Raw genomic sequence first — 17,953 nt, forward strand, 5'->3', positions numbered from 1 at the left:
GGATTTGAATGGTAGATGTAGTGCAATCACCCTTTCAGCTGTGTATTTTTTCTGTCTTCACTCATTCAATCACTGGTCAGAGCAACTGACTCTGCCTAGCTTCAGGTTAGCCGACTGAGTATTGTGATTACTAGGGTTATAAAAAGAATGGCGACTGCCGATTCTCATTAAGTTAAGCAATGAGCAGTGATAACAGCAGGCAACAGTTTCACAATCAGTGAGACAAAGTCTGAAGCAATAGTGAAAGCCAGCATCTATTTTTGGCAGATTCTGATTGAACTGAATGTTTGAGGCAGACCTTGGAAGAGCAATCATACTGTGTTACCATCTCAGAGAAGGAAACTTGAGGACAGGAATCGCATAGGTCCTCCGTCCATTCATCTCATCCTGTTGCCTTCATCTCTACAAAATTCCCCAAACAAATCTATTTCACATCTGCCACTCAAGTACTATCCTTTGATCATACAGGAACAACAGACTCTAGTTTTCTACTGTTTCTCCAGCCTCTCTACAATCTATTCTTGGGAAAGAAAGATTATAAGAAATCATGAAATATAATGAAAAATTTCACTTCCCCTAGTTTTTAACTAAGAATGGAGTTCCTTAGGCTTTTTGTCATGCTACAGCCAATTGTATAGGAAGTACTGCTTATGTTCATTTATGTCATTTTAGAAAACCCTGAGATACTTTGGCCTTCCTCAAGCCTACAGTAAAGAACTCGGCATGCAATGAAAAACTACTGAATTACTGAAAAATAAATAACGCACATTCAGAAATTGTGTTATCGATTACAGCACCATACATGCATACTGGTCATAAGACTAAATTTCACCCCTGACCATCAACCTATTAATTATAACTCAGTCTTCTTGGTAGGCTATAAAAATAAGGTTCTGTTGGAGGTGCTATGTTACTTCTTTATTTAAAAATATTAATGAAGCCAAGTGCTGGTGGCTCACGCCTGTAATCCTAGCTACTAATAAGGCTGAGATCTGAGGATTGTGGTTCAAAGCCAGACCAGGCAGTAAAGTCTGTGAGACTCTGAAATCCAGTTAACCACCAAAAATGGCACTGTGGCTCAAGTGGGAGAGCACTAGCCTTGAGCTGAAGAGCTCAGGGACAATGGCTAGACCCAGAGTTCAAGCGCCACAACTGACAAAAAAAAAGAGAAAAAAAAATATATTAATCAAGAAATAGCCTCCTAAAAATAACCATTTGGACAATTTTTGTCATGAATGATGATTTAAATACCAGGTTATGGAAAAATCATGCACATGTAATATCCAGTTGCATGAGAGAATCAGAAATTGGAATAATTGTCTTATAACTCACAACTCCCAAATTTCAAAGGGCAGGCATGACCATCCATGGGAAAATCCACCAATCTCATGGGACACTCCGCACTTATGGTGAGTCTATAAAGGAAAAGCAAAATTTAACTTAAAAAAGAATCCTTTATTTAAATTAATTTTATTGATTCCTAATACAGGAGGAAAAGAAGGAAGGATACAAGAAGGGGAGGGAGGGAGGACCATAGGAAAGATTAGTGAAGGGGAAAAATAAATAAAAAGAAAAATGGTTACCTCATAGTGTATAAAATAGTGCCATTTCTCATGATTCTAAAAAGCTTATTTGGAGCTGTCATATTATGTGAGACAGATTTCTTTCCATTCCTGAAGAAAGTATCAGGGGTCCATACTTTTGTTACCATCATGTTGTTCAACCTCAAAATTTCAATGGGGCCATCATATTTTAGTCTTTTGTCAATCCAAGTCTGCCTGAAGAACACATCCATTGTGTATTCCTGGGGGAATTTTTTGTGACAGATCGAAATCACAAATGATTCTACATACATACATATGCAGAAAATACAAAAGAATGTAGCTTTTTTTCCAATCATAAACAGACTATGCCAAATGAATTTAACAGAAATAGAAATGACTTTAATTCAATAGAACGAAAAGATTCTCACCAACAGAGCATGTTATGTCTACCTAGATCCCTTCATCTTCTACATTCATATGGAAAAAAAATCACCACACATATTAATCATTCATGAATAATTACTATAATTTAATAAAATCTGTCAGAACCAGTTAATTATAGTTGTGCTTTACTTCAGACCAGAAAGCAAAAGGTTCAGTTCATATGTCACAAATATCATTGCATAATTAGCCATAAAATTGCAGCCATTTCCTTAAGATGAAATAAAATGGGTAGAAGATAAATTTTGTTTTCACAGAATTTATTAAGATTAGTTAAATAATCAAATGGTTTTGAATCATTAGGAACCTAAGGTCAAGAAAAATACAGTGTGTTTTTGTCATGTTAACTAAACATATTTAATATAAGATAGCACTACTGAGAAGGAAAAAGTCTTCCTGATCAGAACATAGTGCTCTAACTAATTTAAGTATAGGAGAGAGATTAAAGGAAGAGTGTGGTCAGCAACCCACTGGGCCTATATGAAATACTCAATATAATTAGGAAAATGATACAGTGTAAACAATTTGTTTCTAACTATCTATCATATCTAATTTTCGTCCATTCATTATTTTCCTAAAGGGGAAGGAAAAGCAATACCCAAGGTTATGCTATGGATTTAGATTCAGAAAATTTCTTATCTTCGTTGAGAAAAACTCTAGCACTCGGAGATGTTATCAGATGCAAATGCAATATCTATACTCTTTAGAAACTTAATTGAACTAAGCTGCTCTTTGACTTTCTAGGTTTGTGTGGTTGACAATAAAATATGTTTGTCTCCTTTATAAGGTGTTTTCTTCAAATCTCAAAAGAAACAGTGGGGCTGGTGGCGGCGCATACCTGTATATCTAGTTTCTTAGGAGACAGATCTGGAGAATTTCTCTTTAGGCCAGCTAGGGCTAGAGTGAATCCCCAAAATAGCCAGCAAAATGAGGTTCAAGTGATAGAAAGCCAGCCAATAAGCAAAAGATCCTGAGATCAAACCCCTATGGTGCAGGAAAAAGAAACGAACAATGCATTGATTTCCCCCAAATACCTACCATTTCAACATCAGAAACAGGTCCAAAGCTGGTGACGTATATGTCAGTTTTCACTTCTGTAACAGGACCTAGTAGGATGATGTAAATAAGTGTGGAAAATAGTTACAAATTTTACAGCCTTGGATGGTTAATTAAAGAGTAAATGCACATACACTATATAGCTTTCATAAGAATTTTAAATTTTCAATAAATCTCTATAAAAATTGTAAATTGAAATATAACCACCCAAAAGCAGTATTTACTTAAGGGGGGCCGTGGGACAAAATCCAATTACTTGTCAAGAACCTTGTTTCTTCAAAGATACCTTTTAACAGGCAGTGCTGACACACACACATTTTTAGCCTTTGTGATTTCCTATAGACCAACACCATCATCTGACTGGCTTCTCTTAAGTGAGTGGTAAAACAAAAAAAAAAAAAAATCAAGGAGGAGAGAGTTGAAGATGATTTGGTTTATATCACCTTTAACAATAAGCACACCATCCACTGGTGAGTGAGATCAAAGACAATCTCTTCTGTCCATTAAAACCATTCATCCTTTGCTAAACTAAGTAGTTAACTCCCGAATAGTAGTAGCAACCATTACCTGACAGGCAAAGTTTTTTATGGAGATCAAACTAAATTGCTCCCATGAAAATACTGACTCCATGTTGGTTTCCCTTAGGTTCTGATAATGGTCAATACTGACATTCTTTCTTATCTCTAAGTAAAAGCAGTCCATGGGCAAATTTATGAGTCTTTGGGCAGATGAGAAAGGTGGAGACATGATGTCAGTATAGAGGTTAGACAAAAAGAAGGATGTCACAATCTGATTCTTAAAATCAGGAACTTTGGAGTGCAAATTTCTTACAAAATACTTTCTAGTCCTGTGACCTTGCTCAGGTCACATATCTTCTTAGGTACACATTTTAATGAATATTAAGAGTACTAACTGAAAGAGAACATAATGCATTCAAGTATAAAAGCAAATTATTATAGATAACATAGTATTTATTACTAATAAAATTAAAAGTACTGTTGCTTTCTGCAGACCACTTCCATAAATAACAATCTATAACAACAAATAGCTAGATACGATATAAATAGAATTAATATCATCTGCAATAAAGATGGAATACCTCCCTTGTATAGAAGTTGGAAAAATGGATTTACCAGGGAAGAAACAGCAATTGGTATCATTTACTGCTCTAGATCTAAAGTTGGCCTTATAAAGATGAATCTAAATATTTCTTCCTCTAAAGGATGAAGATTGCCATACAAACCAAGTAGATTCAAGGAGAATAAGAAAATTCTTAATTTAATAAGTTTCATAAGAAAAATACAACCTTTGGAGATATAATGAGAGAAAAAGTGTAAACCATGCTAAACTATCATGAAATTTAGCTTTATAAAAATTACTTCCTTGGAAAGCAGAAAAGCGAATCAATTTTCATTTTCATGGAAAATTGAAAATAAGAGCAACAATAAAATACATTAGTAACAAACTTATTAAAGCCAAATTTTTTCTACAAATAGGCAATCCAGGAAGTGAGTAATGTATTTCACTAAAACAGGTTCAAGAGTGGGTGAGACCATTCGATAACTTCCTGAAGGATGATTGTGACAATCTTTAAAAGTAGAAAAACGATTCAATTCCACATCAGAGCAAGGAGAGATGTGTTCCTCCATACAATCAGGATTGACAATATCTTGTCAAATATATTACTTGACAAGATTCCTGAGAAACCCAAACTTACTTCAAAGATCATTTTAGGGCAGTAGTTCTCAAACTTTATACCAAAATCACCTGTAAAGGAGCAATGGCCCATACCACCAGATCTACTGATTTAATAAATGTAAGGTAAACCCTGACAGCTTGCACTTCTAACAAGTTCCCAAGTGAAGCTATTTAGTTTATTGCAGCTTGCAGACATTCATTCATTTCTTTCTGGGAATAGTGCAAACATCACTGTGTTCCATAAAATATTAGTACCATAGGCATTATTGGTGTGGGGGAGTTCAAGAGAATAAAAAATTAGGTCAATATTTTTCTTTATTGATTTATTGCATGGTGTCTGGATATTTGCTAGTTCTTGTGGTTATAATCATTCCATTATAACAACGAATATTTCTAAACTCTTATTTAACATAATACCTTTTCAGTATTTTTTGAAAAGTGTTTTGTGTTCAGAATTATAACTTCAGTATTTGTGACATTATCCCAGAATTTAGTTTCTATGGTTGTATAGCTCTTTGAGATTGAGTCATATTCTTAAAGCCTGATTAGCAAAGGAATTTCATTTGGACATTCATTCCATAATCATTCAAGAGCATCAGTTATGTGTCAGACCTTGATGCTACAGTGGTAAACAAGACTGGTACATACACTGCCTCAAAGAGCACACATAATACTTGGGAATATTTATTTATTTATGTATTTATACATTTATGTATACTGGAGGAGTAGGTATAAATAAATAACAGAATGTTATCATAGGTGGGGATTGGGAAGCAGGCTGGTAGAGAAGGATAAACTAGTAAGGCTGTTCTAGAACTGAACTCAAAGCTGCTTTATCAAAGCCGTGACTTTTTGCTGTTGTTGTTGGTTGTGGGGCTTGAACTTAGGTCCTGGGCACTATCCCTGAGCCTCTTTGTGCTCACTGGTAGACCTCTAACACTTGAGCCATGGTGCCATTTCTAGTATTTGAGTGGTTAATTGGAGATAACAGTCTCACAGGTACTTTTCTGTCTGGGCTGAATTTGAACTGCAATCCTCAGCCTCCTCAGTAGCGAGGACTGAAGGTGTTGAGCCACCAGTACCTGGCTAAAGCAGTGGCTTTTTAAGATTAGTGAGAACACAAACCACTACAAGAGATGAAGCAACTGGATACCAACAGAATAAACTGCAAGGGATAAAAGTCACTGGTGAACAAAAGACAATGTATTCAAGGATTAGACAAGTAGCTAGTAGAGTTTAAGCAAAGCAAGAGAAGAAGAGGATAAAGAAGAAATGAAAGCTACAAGAGGAGAATATAAACCAAGGTTTTTTACCCATGTGCCAATATCATGAAATTAGGCATTTTAGCATATTTATAAATATGACATATTTATTTATCAATAAAGCCATGTGGAAGAGAACTTATTAGAATGCCAGTGAAGCTAAACACAGGGCACCAGTGTTTCATACCTGTAATCCTAATGAAGTGGATAGATGATGGAGGCTGGTCCCGAAGGTGGCAGTATGGGTGGGGAGTGGAGAAATCAAGGGGCACACATGTGCACGACTACTTACATGGGGTGAATTTATATCCAAGGAACAATGAAAAAAGGTACAATACTACTTATTAAAGATCTATCAAATACCAGATAGGACACCAAACTCTTATCATTCACTGTTTCATTTAATCCTCACACACCCTCCAAAGGTGCTACTCTCATGATACTTTTATCACTCTGGAAATGGAGCCAAAAGAGGCTAAATGTACACTACAGCCAGAATTCTAATACTCTTATATTGGCCTCAAAATATAATCTAGTTTCACTATACTGTATCTTCATTAAATAATAAATCAAGAATCCATTACATAACTAAATGTGGGATTTTTGTATCTAAGATATGACATATTGTAAGTACATGTTCTGTCTTGTTCATGAGCCATTTCTGAACTATATTACTACAGCATCTTTGGTCTTACTTCAGCCTGCTTGCATCTATCTTTCTAACCATATTCTTACTCTTCTTTGAAATCTCTTACTGACACAGTATTTTGCACATATTAGGTGCTAGATAACTATGCGTTTCATTTCTTTCATCATCTAAGTAGTGATTAAAAAACCCCTCAAAAGAAAAAAAATAGAGATTAATTTGCTGCATCAGTTAAGCTAAAAATACTTCCTGACTCAAGCTTAAACTGTCTTATTTATATTTGTATTCTCACCCAGAACCAATTCCAAGCTTTAAATGTAATAGGTTTCTGATAAATCAGTCGTCGATGAATAATGGTCGCTATGCAATTAAGAATAATTCTTAGAGACGCTTCCTCTGATACTACTGTTTAGGATGTTCAAATCAACCTTACTAAGAGCATAATTACATAGAAACCAGATAATTTTGAGCTTGGATAGACTTCCTCCCATACTTGTACATGCGTTTGTGTAACATCAAAGATGTCTTTTATTGCAAAATGCTACGCCTTTAGTAATAAGAAAATTTTGTTTTCATTCTTTTCTTTTCCTTCATCCTTTCTTTGGGAGGAGGGAAATTTTTTTCTTAATCTTGCAAATGGTCAACTGTCTGTAAGTCAAACAACATGATCTTCAATGAGTTTTTGAAAGGAAGAGCCAAGATTGGTAAGATTAGACTCAGAGAAATACTCTCATATAATTGAGTCTAACTTGTTGGGAATGTAGGAGGGCAACTGAAAATGTATCGTACAATTTTTCCCCATTTACCATTTACAGACATGGATAGAGGAGACCACTTTTTCATTTCATCTCTAATAATGTTATCCAGTTTGCTGTTACATCACGAGAAAGACCTGAGGTACTTGGCTGATGTTAAAAGTAGTCAGCCCTGTTCCCAAATGGCCTCTCTGGCTGTGCATTGGGAAAGCAGTTCTCGCTTTCAACAACCACATAATGCATCCACCTACATTTTATAAAACACCAGTGCTAACAAAAAGGGAAGAAAATTCCAAATGCTTAGAGATAAAACAACCAAAACAAGAAATCTTCAATGGCCTATATAGGGAAATCTCAAACATTCCTCATCATTTACAACATTGGAAAATAGTAGCTTTCCTAAATATTGAACAAAGGCAATAGATATCTGCTAATATCACCAAAAAAGTAGAAAGCCCTAAAGAGTTCTAGAAATTTCTTGGACTTAAAAGGCATTAAAGACCAGTGCCTATTATAATGTCTGATGCTTCTACTAATATTGGTCTATTTTGTGAATAATTAAAGCTATCAAATCACTAAGTAAAGATAAGAAGCAACAATAAAATGTTGACAAAAATAAAAATCTCCAGAAGAAAAATCATGTTGATATTTTGAAAAGACATTCAATTATATTAGCACATGCCAAAATAAGAAAAATTCAAAACCTTTCACAATCCTTTCCCAATAAAAAACCACTTAAAGTATTTCAATGGTTAAGACACACACACACACACACACACACACACACACAGACACACACACACACTTCCCTGCTGTTAAAGGATATTCATTGTAAAAGAGAGTTTAATTTTGTAAACTCATCATGGAAAGATTGTTTGGCATAATCTTGTCAAGTGAAATTCCCACTTACACTAAGAAAGATCCAGAAAAATTCATTCCTTATATATATGCAAAATAAACTCTTGCACATTTTACAGAAGGAAACTTGAGCCAAAATAGTCACAGCAATACAATCTTGGAAACAAGTAACAGTCTACTGCCAACAGAACAGATGAACAAGGTGCCTCCTATGCAATGGGAATATCACACCACAGTCAAAATGAGCAATCTACAGTAACATGCAACAATAACCATGAATCTTTGCAATAAATAATTAGGTTTAAGAGACATTGGGAGTTTACATACAGCAAATTCAAGATAATTAATTATGCATCATAAGTTCATATACAGCAAACTCAAGACAAGGCAATATCTTACATATGCTTTGAATAATACAGTTAGCCTAAAATGGTAGATATGAAATAGCTAAAGAGAGATGCAAAAAGCTTTGTGAGGAGGGACAATAGACAGACAGGATGTCAAGGCAATGTATCTCAGAATGAAAATTGTCGCAAAGGTCCTATTCTTTGGCTTGGTTGATGGTTTAACTGAAATGCTTGTCCTATGTTAATAAACAAATGAAAAAATGGGTGAATCAATGAAGACAGGTTATGTGTAAGCCAATAACATGACAATGACATCAACCAAGGATAATTACTCCAGAATCCAATCATGTATACCTGAGGCTTCTTATGAATAAATACATTTTAAAAGGCCTAAAATACAAAGCAGCAATATTTTACATATAAATGTAGGCTGATGTATTTTATGATCTGAAGAGTGTTACTTAAATATCTACTCATTTACTAAAGCCATATGAAATAAGATATATATATATATATATATATATAGGATGTATTTTAGAAACATTAAATAAATTTTACCATCAATATCCTAAAGAAAAATACAAATATAATTTATATAATCCTAGCACTTTTCATTTAATTTTTGTCTTTCATTATTTTAAAACTGAGAGCATGGGAAAATTTGTGTGGCAGATGTTATTCTGTTTTATTTTTTTATTGTGAAAATATTGTATAGAGGGGTTACAATTACATGGGCAAAATAATGAGTGCATTTCTTATCAAGCTGCTATTCTGTTTTCTTAAATGGTCTTTCTCCTACTTGTCTTTACCCTCCACTTTAATTCTTTGGTAGGAGGAGGAGAGTTTAAGGTAAAGTTTGCCTCTTAGCAAGGCTGGCACTCTACTATTTGAGCTATGCCTTCAGCCCTGCTGGTTATTTTGGAGATGGCATCTACTAGATGTTTCTGCTCTAGCTACTTTTGAACCATGGTCCTCCAGGTCTTACCCCACTGAGTAGCTAGGACTATAGAAGTGACCCACCCACACCTACCTGATATTTCTAATCTTAAGTGAGAAAGTTCTGTTTCTTCCCTTCCCTCTTCTTTCTCTTTTATGTGTAGACAACAAACAAACAAAAAGCAAACAAAAAACTACACATATACCCCTCTGTACAGCATCTTTACAATAAAATAAAAATTAAAAAATCTACACATACTGCCCCCCAATTCTTCTCTTTCTGTTCACCCTTTTATCAGTTTTAATCCACTTTTCATGCTCAAGATCCAATGAAACTTTTTTAGATATCAGTTTCACCCTATTGACAGAATTGTTCCTACCAAACCAAAAAATACATTTATTTTTCCTATTAAAAAATTCCCATCCAGGAGCCAGTGGCTCATGCCTGTAATCTTAGTTACTCAGAAGGCTGAGATCTGAGGATTGTGGTTTAAGCCAGCCCAGGCAGGAAAGTCTGTAAGACATTTATCTCCAATCAACTCCCCAAAAAGCCAGAAGTGGAACTGTAGCTCCAGTAGAGAGCTAGCCTTGAGCAAAAGCTCAGAGGCAGCAACCAAACCCTGTGTTCCTGACCCAGAACTGGCAAAACAACAACAAAAAACACCACCACCATCAACAACTAAAAAAACCCAACAACAATAACAAAAAAATCAACATTCCACCTTAATATTTTAAATCAAATGTTTATATTGTATTGTCAAAGCAACAATAAATGAATCCATCTTTTTCCAGAATAGCAAAAAGACAAAAACTCTTAATTGTATCTCTTGGTATCTACTAAGTCATTTCTCTGCTCCCCTGTATAAATGCTCAGAAAGTAATACCTCCATCCTCTCTCAAACCACCCAATCAGACTTCTACACCCAGCTTGCTGATAAAACTGCTCTTGTCAAAATTTCAGCCATGTCTATGATGTCTACCTGTGTCAGAGTCCTGCTCCTCTTCTCTAAAATCAGTGGCTCCAGGACCACCTCCTCAAGCTCAGGACTTTGAATGCTATGTATGTTTACATACCCACTATGGCTAAATTCCACACTCAACTCTGTTCAGTATTTACTAGGCACCTCAAATGTCACATAGCCACATGAAATTCTTCATCTGTGTCCTTAATCTGTGATAACCTTGACAATTCCATTCTTCTAAAAGGTTAAATCAAAACTCAGTCAGCTTTAACATCTTTCTTTCTCTCCCACTCTAAACTGAGCTGTCATCCTTCAAATCTAGCTTCAGAATACGGTAGGAAACAAATCATTTCTTAGACATGGACAAACTTCTCTGCCACTAGGTTGGACAAAGTTTTCTATATCTCCTATATGGCTTTGTTGAGGGGAAAAAAATCTTTGCACATCTGTCATTGCTTCTAACTATGTCTTCTTCACAGAGGTGACCCAGTAACAACTAGCCTGTTCAGAATTTGCCCTGGATGAAAATCTCTCCAGTCACATCTGGTCTGCCTCAGAGAGAAAGTAAGGTACCAACCTGCCAATTTTACACAGCCTCTTCATTGTATCATATCACATAGCTTATTGCTCAGCCTTGCTCACCTTCACCTAGCAGCAATGGTTTCCACACTTAGTCCTTTCCTAAGTAGAGCTCCTTCTCACTAGAAGAGCCACCCAAAGGTGCCTCAGGCTGCTACCCTCCAATGATCAGAGGCTCACATATCACTTTAAACATATACTTGCTAACCACTCGAGTTACAACTGCCTTGTCCTTCCTGCTTTGCCTTGTTCTATAGACTATGGACACCTGATACACAGCATAGTTCTCTAACAGAGGGAAGATGCCAGCCCCACTGAGCTCTTTGTGTTTATGTGATAATCTTACTAAATTCTGTGAACCCAAGCTATTTTTAAAAACTGGAGAGGACTTTGTTCATGTGAAAACCTGACATATTAGTAAATAATCTTTTTTTAAAAAAAATTCAGTAATGTTCTCTTCCTATTTCAGGAAGGTTGTAGAAGATGAGCCAAAGGGGCCATTGAAAAGTGACATATTTATTACCCCAGATTATGTGCCATTAAGGACTGAGATAAATAAAAGGCCATGCAATCCTTCAATAAATGGGAAAGGGGTGAGGACAGGATTCCTAAACTATCTTCTCGTGGTCAGTGCCCCAGCAAGGTGGTCTCTGGTTAGTTGGTTGCTTGGTTAATTGCGAGTTACTATTGTTTTCTGTTTGTTGTCCTGGGGATTTAATCAGGGACTTGTGCTTCAAGTACTCTGCCACTTGAGCTACACTTCTAGCCCCAGGCTGTGCATTTTGAAGGAGTCATATAGCAGTGTTAAAAGTGGGCAAGAACAAGGAGGACGGCTTTTTTAACTTCTTTGTGGGAGGCTGCGCTTCTGTGGCACTTCCAAGCAGATACAAGCTACTTCAGTCAGCATGACAGGAACTAGTTCATCAGAGGCTGAAAGAACTAACCCCTTCAGTCCCCTCATAGGCTCTCTCAACAGGCCTCTTTCCTTCTCCCCTCACCTTTTCCCCTTTTCTTCCCCAATGGGAGAATGTGGAGACCAGGGAGAAGAGATCCTGGAGGGATGAAAAGAAGAGAATCATTCCAGTTCTTTTTATTCCCCCATAGCAAGCTGTGCTGCTGAGTTAAAAATATGTAATTTAGCTTCCAAATCTATTTCAACCCCTGCCTGGCCTACTGAGCAATCACAAACCATCCAATTTCAATTCAAAATCTTTGCTTTTAGCTTTATTTTAAATAGAACACAGAAAAGTTGTATCAACAGATAAAAAGTAAATGTTCCACAAAGAGCAGAAGGAGGATTAAAGGAACCAGGAAGTCAATCCATATTTATAGTGTACCGGTCAAAATTTGAATTGTTTTCATCTTCTTTTTAAAATGCCAAACTTTCCACAAAGTATAAAATGTCAGAGAAGGGATCAAGCTAGTGGCATCTAGAATTCTGTGCTCCCAGCAAATTTTCTTATTTTTGGTGGTGAACATTTACAATTTCATGTCAACACACAACACATTTTCTGCCAGTGATAATTACTGTTTCTCCACCACATTTGGAATATGCCCATTTACAGAAGATGACCCACTTCTAAAAAGTGAACTTCACCTACCACAATTGTTTATGACCAGAGTCCAAAAAGAAAAACGTATCTGTGTTATGGAATGGAACCTTGAATCATTAATTCACTGATAACCCTCCAACTAGAGTAAATGCAACCCTTCCCTACAAACATTTGAAAGTGTTTCCAAGTGTGTAACACAGAGAAAGCATTTGGCAATGACAAGTTGGTTAACATGGCCCTGGAGATTTTCCCCAGTAATGGCTTCTATAGCTTGTTCATACTCACTTTTTTTTGTCTGAGAGGGAGAGAGAGAGAGAAAGAAAGAGAGAGAGGAGAGAAGATGTCTAGGCAAAATGATTTATGTATCTCCTTCCTTTTGAATTATAATTGGCTTTCTAACAAGCTAAGCAGGTATTGTTTTAACGGTCAACATTCAATAATAGCAAATACTTCCAGTTATAACTTATTTTTCATTTATATTCAGGAACATGAATATTTAAATGATACAGCAGTTGATATTTTGTTATTTTTTTCTTGTCAAGTTTAAAACCTTTGGGAGGGGGGTGCAGATAAATCTTTCACTGAAATAATATAGTCTCCAATGGCATCCTATCATATGAAACTTTCTCCACACAACTATTTTTGATCTAAAATGATCATTTCCAAGTCACTTATGAGAGTTCATGCATTTGACAAATGATTCATTTTTCTAATGAAGTGTCTCTTCAGATTTGCATGAGGGCAAATGAAGTGAGGCAGTCTATCCCTGGAGAGGCAATATGCAGAGAGTCAGGAGAAACTTTCCTCTTTCTCATCCATCTTTTTCACTATCAACATAGAGACGTTGGATTAACACCCTCAGTGCCTTTCCATGACATTCTCAATAAAATTCAGAAAAAAAAAGCTGGTTTGGAGTTCCAATGAGCATAGACTATCATTAATAATGGGACGTGTTCCTTTCTCATGGGCGTTGTCCTCATCTGCTACATGAGAAGGGCAACATTAGACTTCAAGAACCATTACCTTGATTCCATCCAAGTCTATCTCCAAAGATTTTGCCTAACCTTCATACCTAATGCTGCCTTCCTGTTTTAACCTTCTACTTTGTCCATCCTTCCAGTTTCAGTCAGCCTCTACAGGAAATGCACTGTAATTTCAGAGACTTCTAATAGTTCCTGATGGTGACCACATCATATCCTATCTGATGCTATGTGATTTTTTTTATCTTTTAAATATGCAATGTAACTTTACTTATTGTGAAGTTGAACCAGTTACTTATTAACTTTCTAAGTCTGGATTTCTATAGCTCTGATATTGTGAATTGGATGGCTTTCTCTTCAGGTTGTTGTGAAGGCTAACAGAATATGGCTCAGAAAATGCTCATTGTTTGTGGGAATATTTAATAGAGACAATCCTAGTGTTTGCTGTTGTGACTACTACTATTTCTACAAGAATGTAAGTGCTTTTTAAAATAGAATCTATGTGCCATTCGATTTGTTGGCTGAAGAGTTACTAGTGTAGTGAAAGCATGGAGACTGTCCTCAGAAGATACGGGCTGATCCTTCGAGTGGGATCCTAGCAAGTCACTTGTCACTGAACTGGACTAGAGGTGGCTTAAGGTGAAGGATTATATTTTAAGATTTCTGTGAAATCTTAAAATCTTAGTACAAAGCTTGCCACATTGATTTCATTATATATGCGAAGGAAATCCGAATCTGAAAGACAGCGACAGTGCTGTTAATGGATCATTTTTCTATTAGGCCTTTCATATATGCTTGTTGAAGGAAGAAATAAAGCTAGTTGCTTCAGACTCCACAACCTTAGGAGGGAGGCCAATGCCACCTCTCCAAAGAAAGTAAAAGAGAACAGGAAAGGGTTGGGTTCCCTGGCAGAGCAGGCAGCTTCATGCCCCAGATTCGTGTCCTAGGTAGAACACAGGCCCAGGTTTTGGCAGAGGAAGGGACGCGTGGGAGGACGGGGGACATGGGATCTGTCGCCTCAGGTGCAGCTAGCTCTGAGCTAGGCGACCAGGTTCAGGAAAACTCAGGGCAGGAGAGGTAGCACTCAGAGCAACCAGGCAGAAGGCAGAGGAGCTCTGAGTTGCCTTTATTTATTTATTATTATTTTTTTTTTTTTTACTTTTCCCAGCCACCCCCATCCTGTAGTCAGGTCCCAGGAGGTAATTAATGTGGGGGAGAGGCAAAGCTTCTGAGGGGGCAGGGAGATGGGAAAGTACTGGTGGGGGCGGCCTCTGTCATAGGTCTCACCCAGAAAGGAGAGAGGAATAGAGAGGGGAGGAGGAGGGGAAGAGGGTGTGGAGGGTGGGGGGGAGGAAGGTGAGGAGGGATAGATTATTTTTGGTGTTTGCATAGGAAGCCAACCAACCTATTGATAGTTCCACAGAAAGACAGACAGACCAGAGAGGGACAGACAAGACACACTTGCGCGTTTGGAATCGTTCATACCCCCAAATCCAGGACGCAGCCTGTTGTCATAACCATCCAGCAAACTGTCCAGGATGCGGGTGAAATTTTCTGGACACAATTTCTCCTCCTTTTGGTTCTCTCCAGGGGATTCGTTTAAACTGCAAGCGCAAAATAAATAAATAAATAAATAATCGCATAAAACGGAGGCGTCAAGGATTATTTTAAGGATGGATGAAGAGAGCCAGGTGCAAACAGGTCTTGTCTTCTAGGGAAAGAGTCTCCTGCCCAAGCGAAAGGAGGCAGGGGAGGAGGGTAGGTTAGTTGGGATAGGAGACCGAAATGGGCAGGAAAAGCACACCCCCCTTCCACCCCCGGGTACCACGCACCCCAATACCCCCCAGCAAGCTTCTTGGCATCCGACGCCAGAGTCTACGCGGTCACAGAAAAGGTTGGCTTCAACCCATGCTGTCACAGTGTAGGCAGGGAGGTCTAGTTGACTCCAGCGCGAGCCTGGAACTGGCCACGCGTCCACCCTCCCCAGATCCCCCAACTAGACGACCCCCCCCACCTCCCCAGGACTCACCAAGCCGCCAGGCACAGGAAGTGCAGGAGGGCGACACTGAACCCGGAGCAGAGCGCGATCGCGGGTACCTTCTTGGCAGAAACCATCTTTGCAACATGCCATACTTTAAGCCTGTTCACGTTTCCAGGCTCTCGAGATGCCCTGAGCAGGGTGCGAGGAGAGGGCAGAGTGGCTGCTCGCGGCGTGCGCACACTCGCGCTCACACTCGCCCGCGCTCCGCCTGCCCGAGCCGCGGTGGGCGTGTGTGTGCACGCGGCCCGGGAGGCGGGACCTGCCCTGCCTCGCCCCCGCCTTGCCTCGCTCGGTGTTCAACGCGTGTGTGTATGTGTGTGTGTGTGTGCGCGCGTGTATGTGTGCGCGCGTGTGCGTGTGTGCGGCGCGCGCGCGCGTAACTATGTACACCGCGCGCACCCTTTAGTGCCCGCACCCTTTTGGGGGTTCCAGGGTCCGTGTGGGCGCTCCTGAGATGCAGGGCTAGATATCAGGATTCTAACCCGTGACTCTGGGCACCAGACAACCGAGCTCCCCAGCACCTCTTTCCCGCCAGCAGTCGCCTAGGCCCTGGGATCCCGGGCTCCCTTCCTTCCCACCCGGATTTGAATCCACGCGGAGAAGCTCCCCTCGCGGGGTCGTGTGAGGACCCGGGCGTCCCCATCCCCGAGGCTGAGGGAGGGGTGACGATGGGGGGAGGGTTGGGGGGGACGGCGAGGGAGGGCTGGGGTCCAGGCAGGAAGGGGAAGGAGCGTCTGGGTGGCAAAAGATGATCCCTCCCGCTAACAAGGTTTACCACCCGCCCTGGGCGGACTCCTGCCAAACTGTTGGGAATTGCACACCAGCCCCCTCTCTGCAATCCCGGCATTTGCCAAACTAGAGCTCAAAGATCCAGTCCTTCGGCGCGCCCCCCCTCCGCCTCCCTCCTCCACCCCGCCTCCTCCACCTCCACCTCCACCTCCACCTCCACGCACGCCCTCTCTCCTCTTCTGGAGAGGTGCAGAGAGATGGAGATTACACACCTCAGTCAACATCGCGTTGACTTCTTGGAACTTTGGACTTTAGAATAGATCCGGCTTTCAGAGGTTGACAGCTGTAGGAAGGAGGAAAAGTTGGAAGGGGAGAGAGAGAGGGCGGGGGAATTTTTAGAAAAGTCGAACAGGTAGGGGTGAATGAGAGAGATTACAGACCGTGTCGTTTATATGATGTATGAAAACAGGTGAAACCTGTTGAAATTGTAGAAGGAGGATAAGGGAGACGACTCTCATCCTGAAAACCTTGTATCCCAGAGAAAACCTGGGGGGATTAATGTGTGCTAATTTTAAAAATCATAAAAAAGAAAATGGTGTGTTTGTGCGTGTGACAGACAGACACAAAAGGAGGGGAACAGAAACCGAGGAGGAAATACAAAGCAGAAGAAAAGAGTTTTAGTTGATGACCCCGAGGGAGAAGATGAAGCACTAATACCTTTTTGTGTTCCTTGGAATAAAGATAACTACTTCCAATAGGCTTTTTGGAAACGGTAATTGTTGGTTTCAGAGGAAAAGTGTCTTTCACATTCATACCGATGCTGGTGGAAGTTTTCATAGGATGGATCAATGACGTAAATAATTTCCATAATAGTAGGTGCCTGGAACCAGACACCCATTATTATGTTCTGTTGAAAACTTCAATGATTTGTTCAAATTTTGATGGCTTAGTGGGCCTCTTACGATATGGAAATATTACATTAGGGAAGGGGGTTACATTTTTGCTTGTTTCAATCTCCTGATTACAGTTTTCTTCCACACTGGAGCCCAAAGTGGCCAATAGTGAGAGCTGTTCTACATTTTGCATTTCTGTCTTTACAGAATTGTTATTCTTCATCATTCTACCTGTGACATTTTTCTCTCCTTCCAGGCCCAGGCAGGGTCATTTTTGTGTATCTATGTGTATTATCTGCTACAGTGCCTATACAGATCGTGTATTTATTGTGTATGTCATACACATACATCATATGTGAATTATTTGTTACAGTGCTTAATTGTTGCAGACCTATACATACATAATACAGGTCAATACGATTTGAATGAACAATTAAATTCATGATTCATTTGTTTCCAGATCTATCTTATTCTGATGAAATTTGAGGGTGGGGAATTGACTGAAGTACCAATAAATCCCACAAATATGAACACACTTGTCTTGATATAAACACACATAACACACTACATAATCATATAATAAATCAGAGTAGTTTCCAAAAATTAGTGTTTTCAGAACTATTTTCTTTTGAAAGCATATATAGTATATATAAGCAGAGCAATAAACAATTGA

General features: G+C 38.8%; 1 protein-coding gene across 3 annotated transcripts in view; it reads right to left on the minus strand.

Annotated features, from left to right (window-relative positions):
* Gabra4 (gamma-aminobutyric acid (GABA) A receptor, alpha 4) overlaps window positions 1-15,973 on the minus strand; it is a 60,369-nt gene extending 44,396 nt beyond the window's left edge. For 2 of the 3 annotated variants that reach the window (XM_013008973.1, XM_013008972.1), the window contains exons 1-5: window positions 15,715-15,743; window positions 15,103-15,221; window positions 3,024-3,091; window positions 1,584-1,804; window positions 1,333-1,415 (exon numbers count right to left, since the gene is read on the minus strand). In XM_013008973.1, the coding sequence (XP_012864427.1) occupies window positions 1,333-1,415; window positions 1,584-1,804; window positions 3,024-3,091; window positions 15,103-15,221; window positions 15,715-15,743 (520 nt within the window). Of the gene's footprint in view, window positions 1-1,332; window positions 1,416-1,583; window positions 1,805-3,023; window positions 3,092-15,102; window positions 15,222-15,646 lie in introns of all 3 variants that reach the window. The other variant, XM_013008971.1, reaches the window with a different exon arrangement.
* Between the last annotated feature and the right edge of the window lie 1,980 nt (window positions 15,974-17,953).

The sequence above is a fragment of the Dipodomys ordii genome, unplaced genomic scaffold (assembly GCF_000151885.1).
Source record: "Dipodomys ordii isolate 6190 unplaced genomic scaffold, Dord_2.0 Scaffold8, whole genome shotgun sequence".
Taxonomy (NCBI): Eukaryota; Metazoa; Chordata; class Mammalia; order Rodentia; family Heteromyidae; genus Dipodomys; species Dipodomys ordii.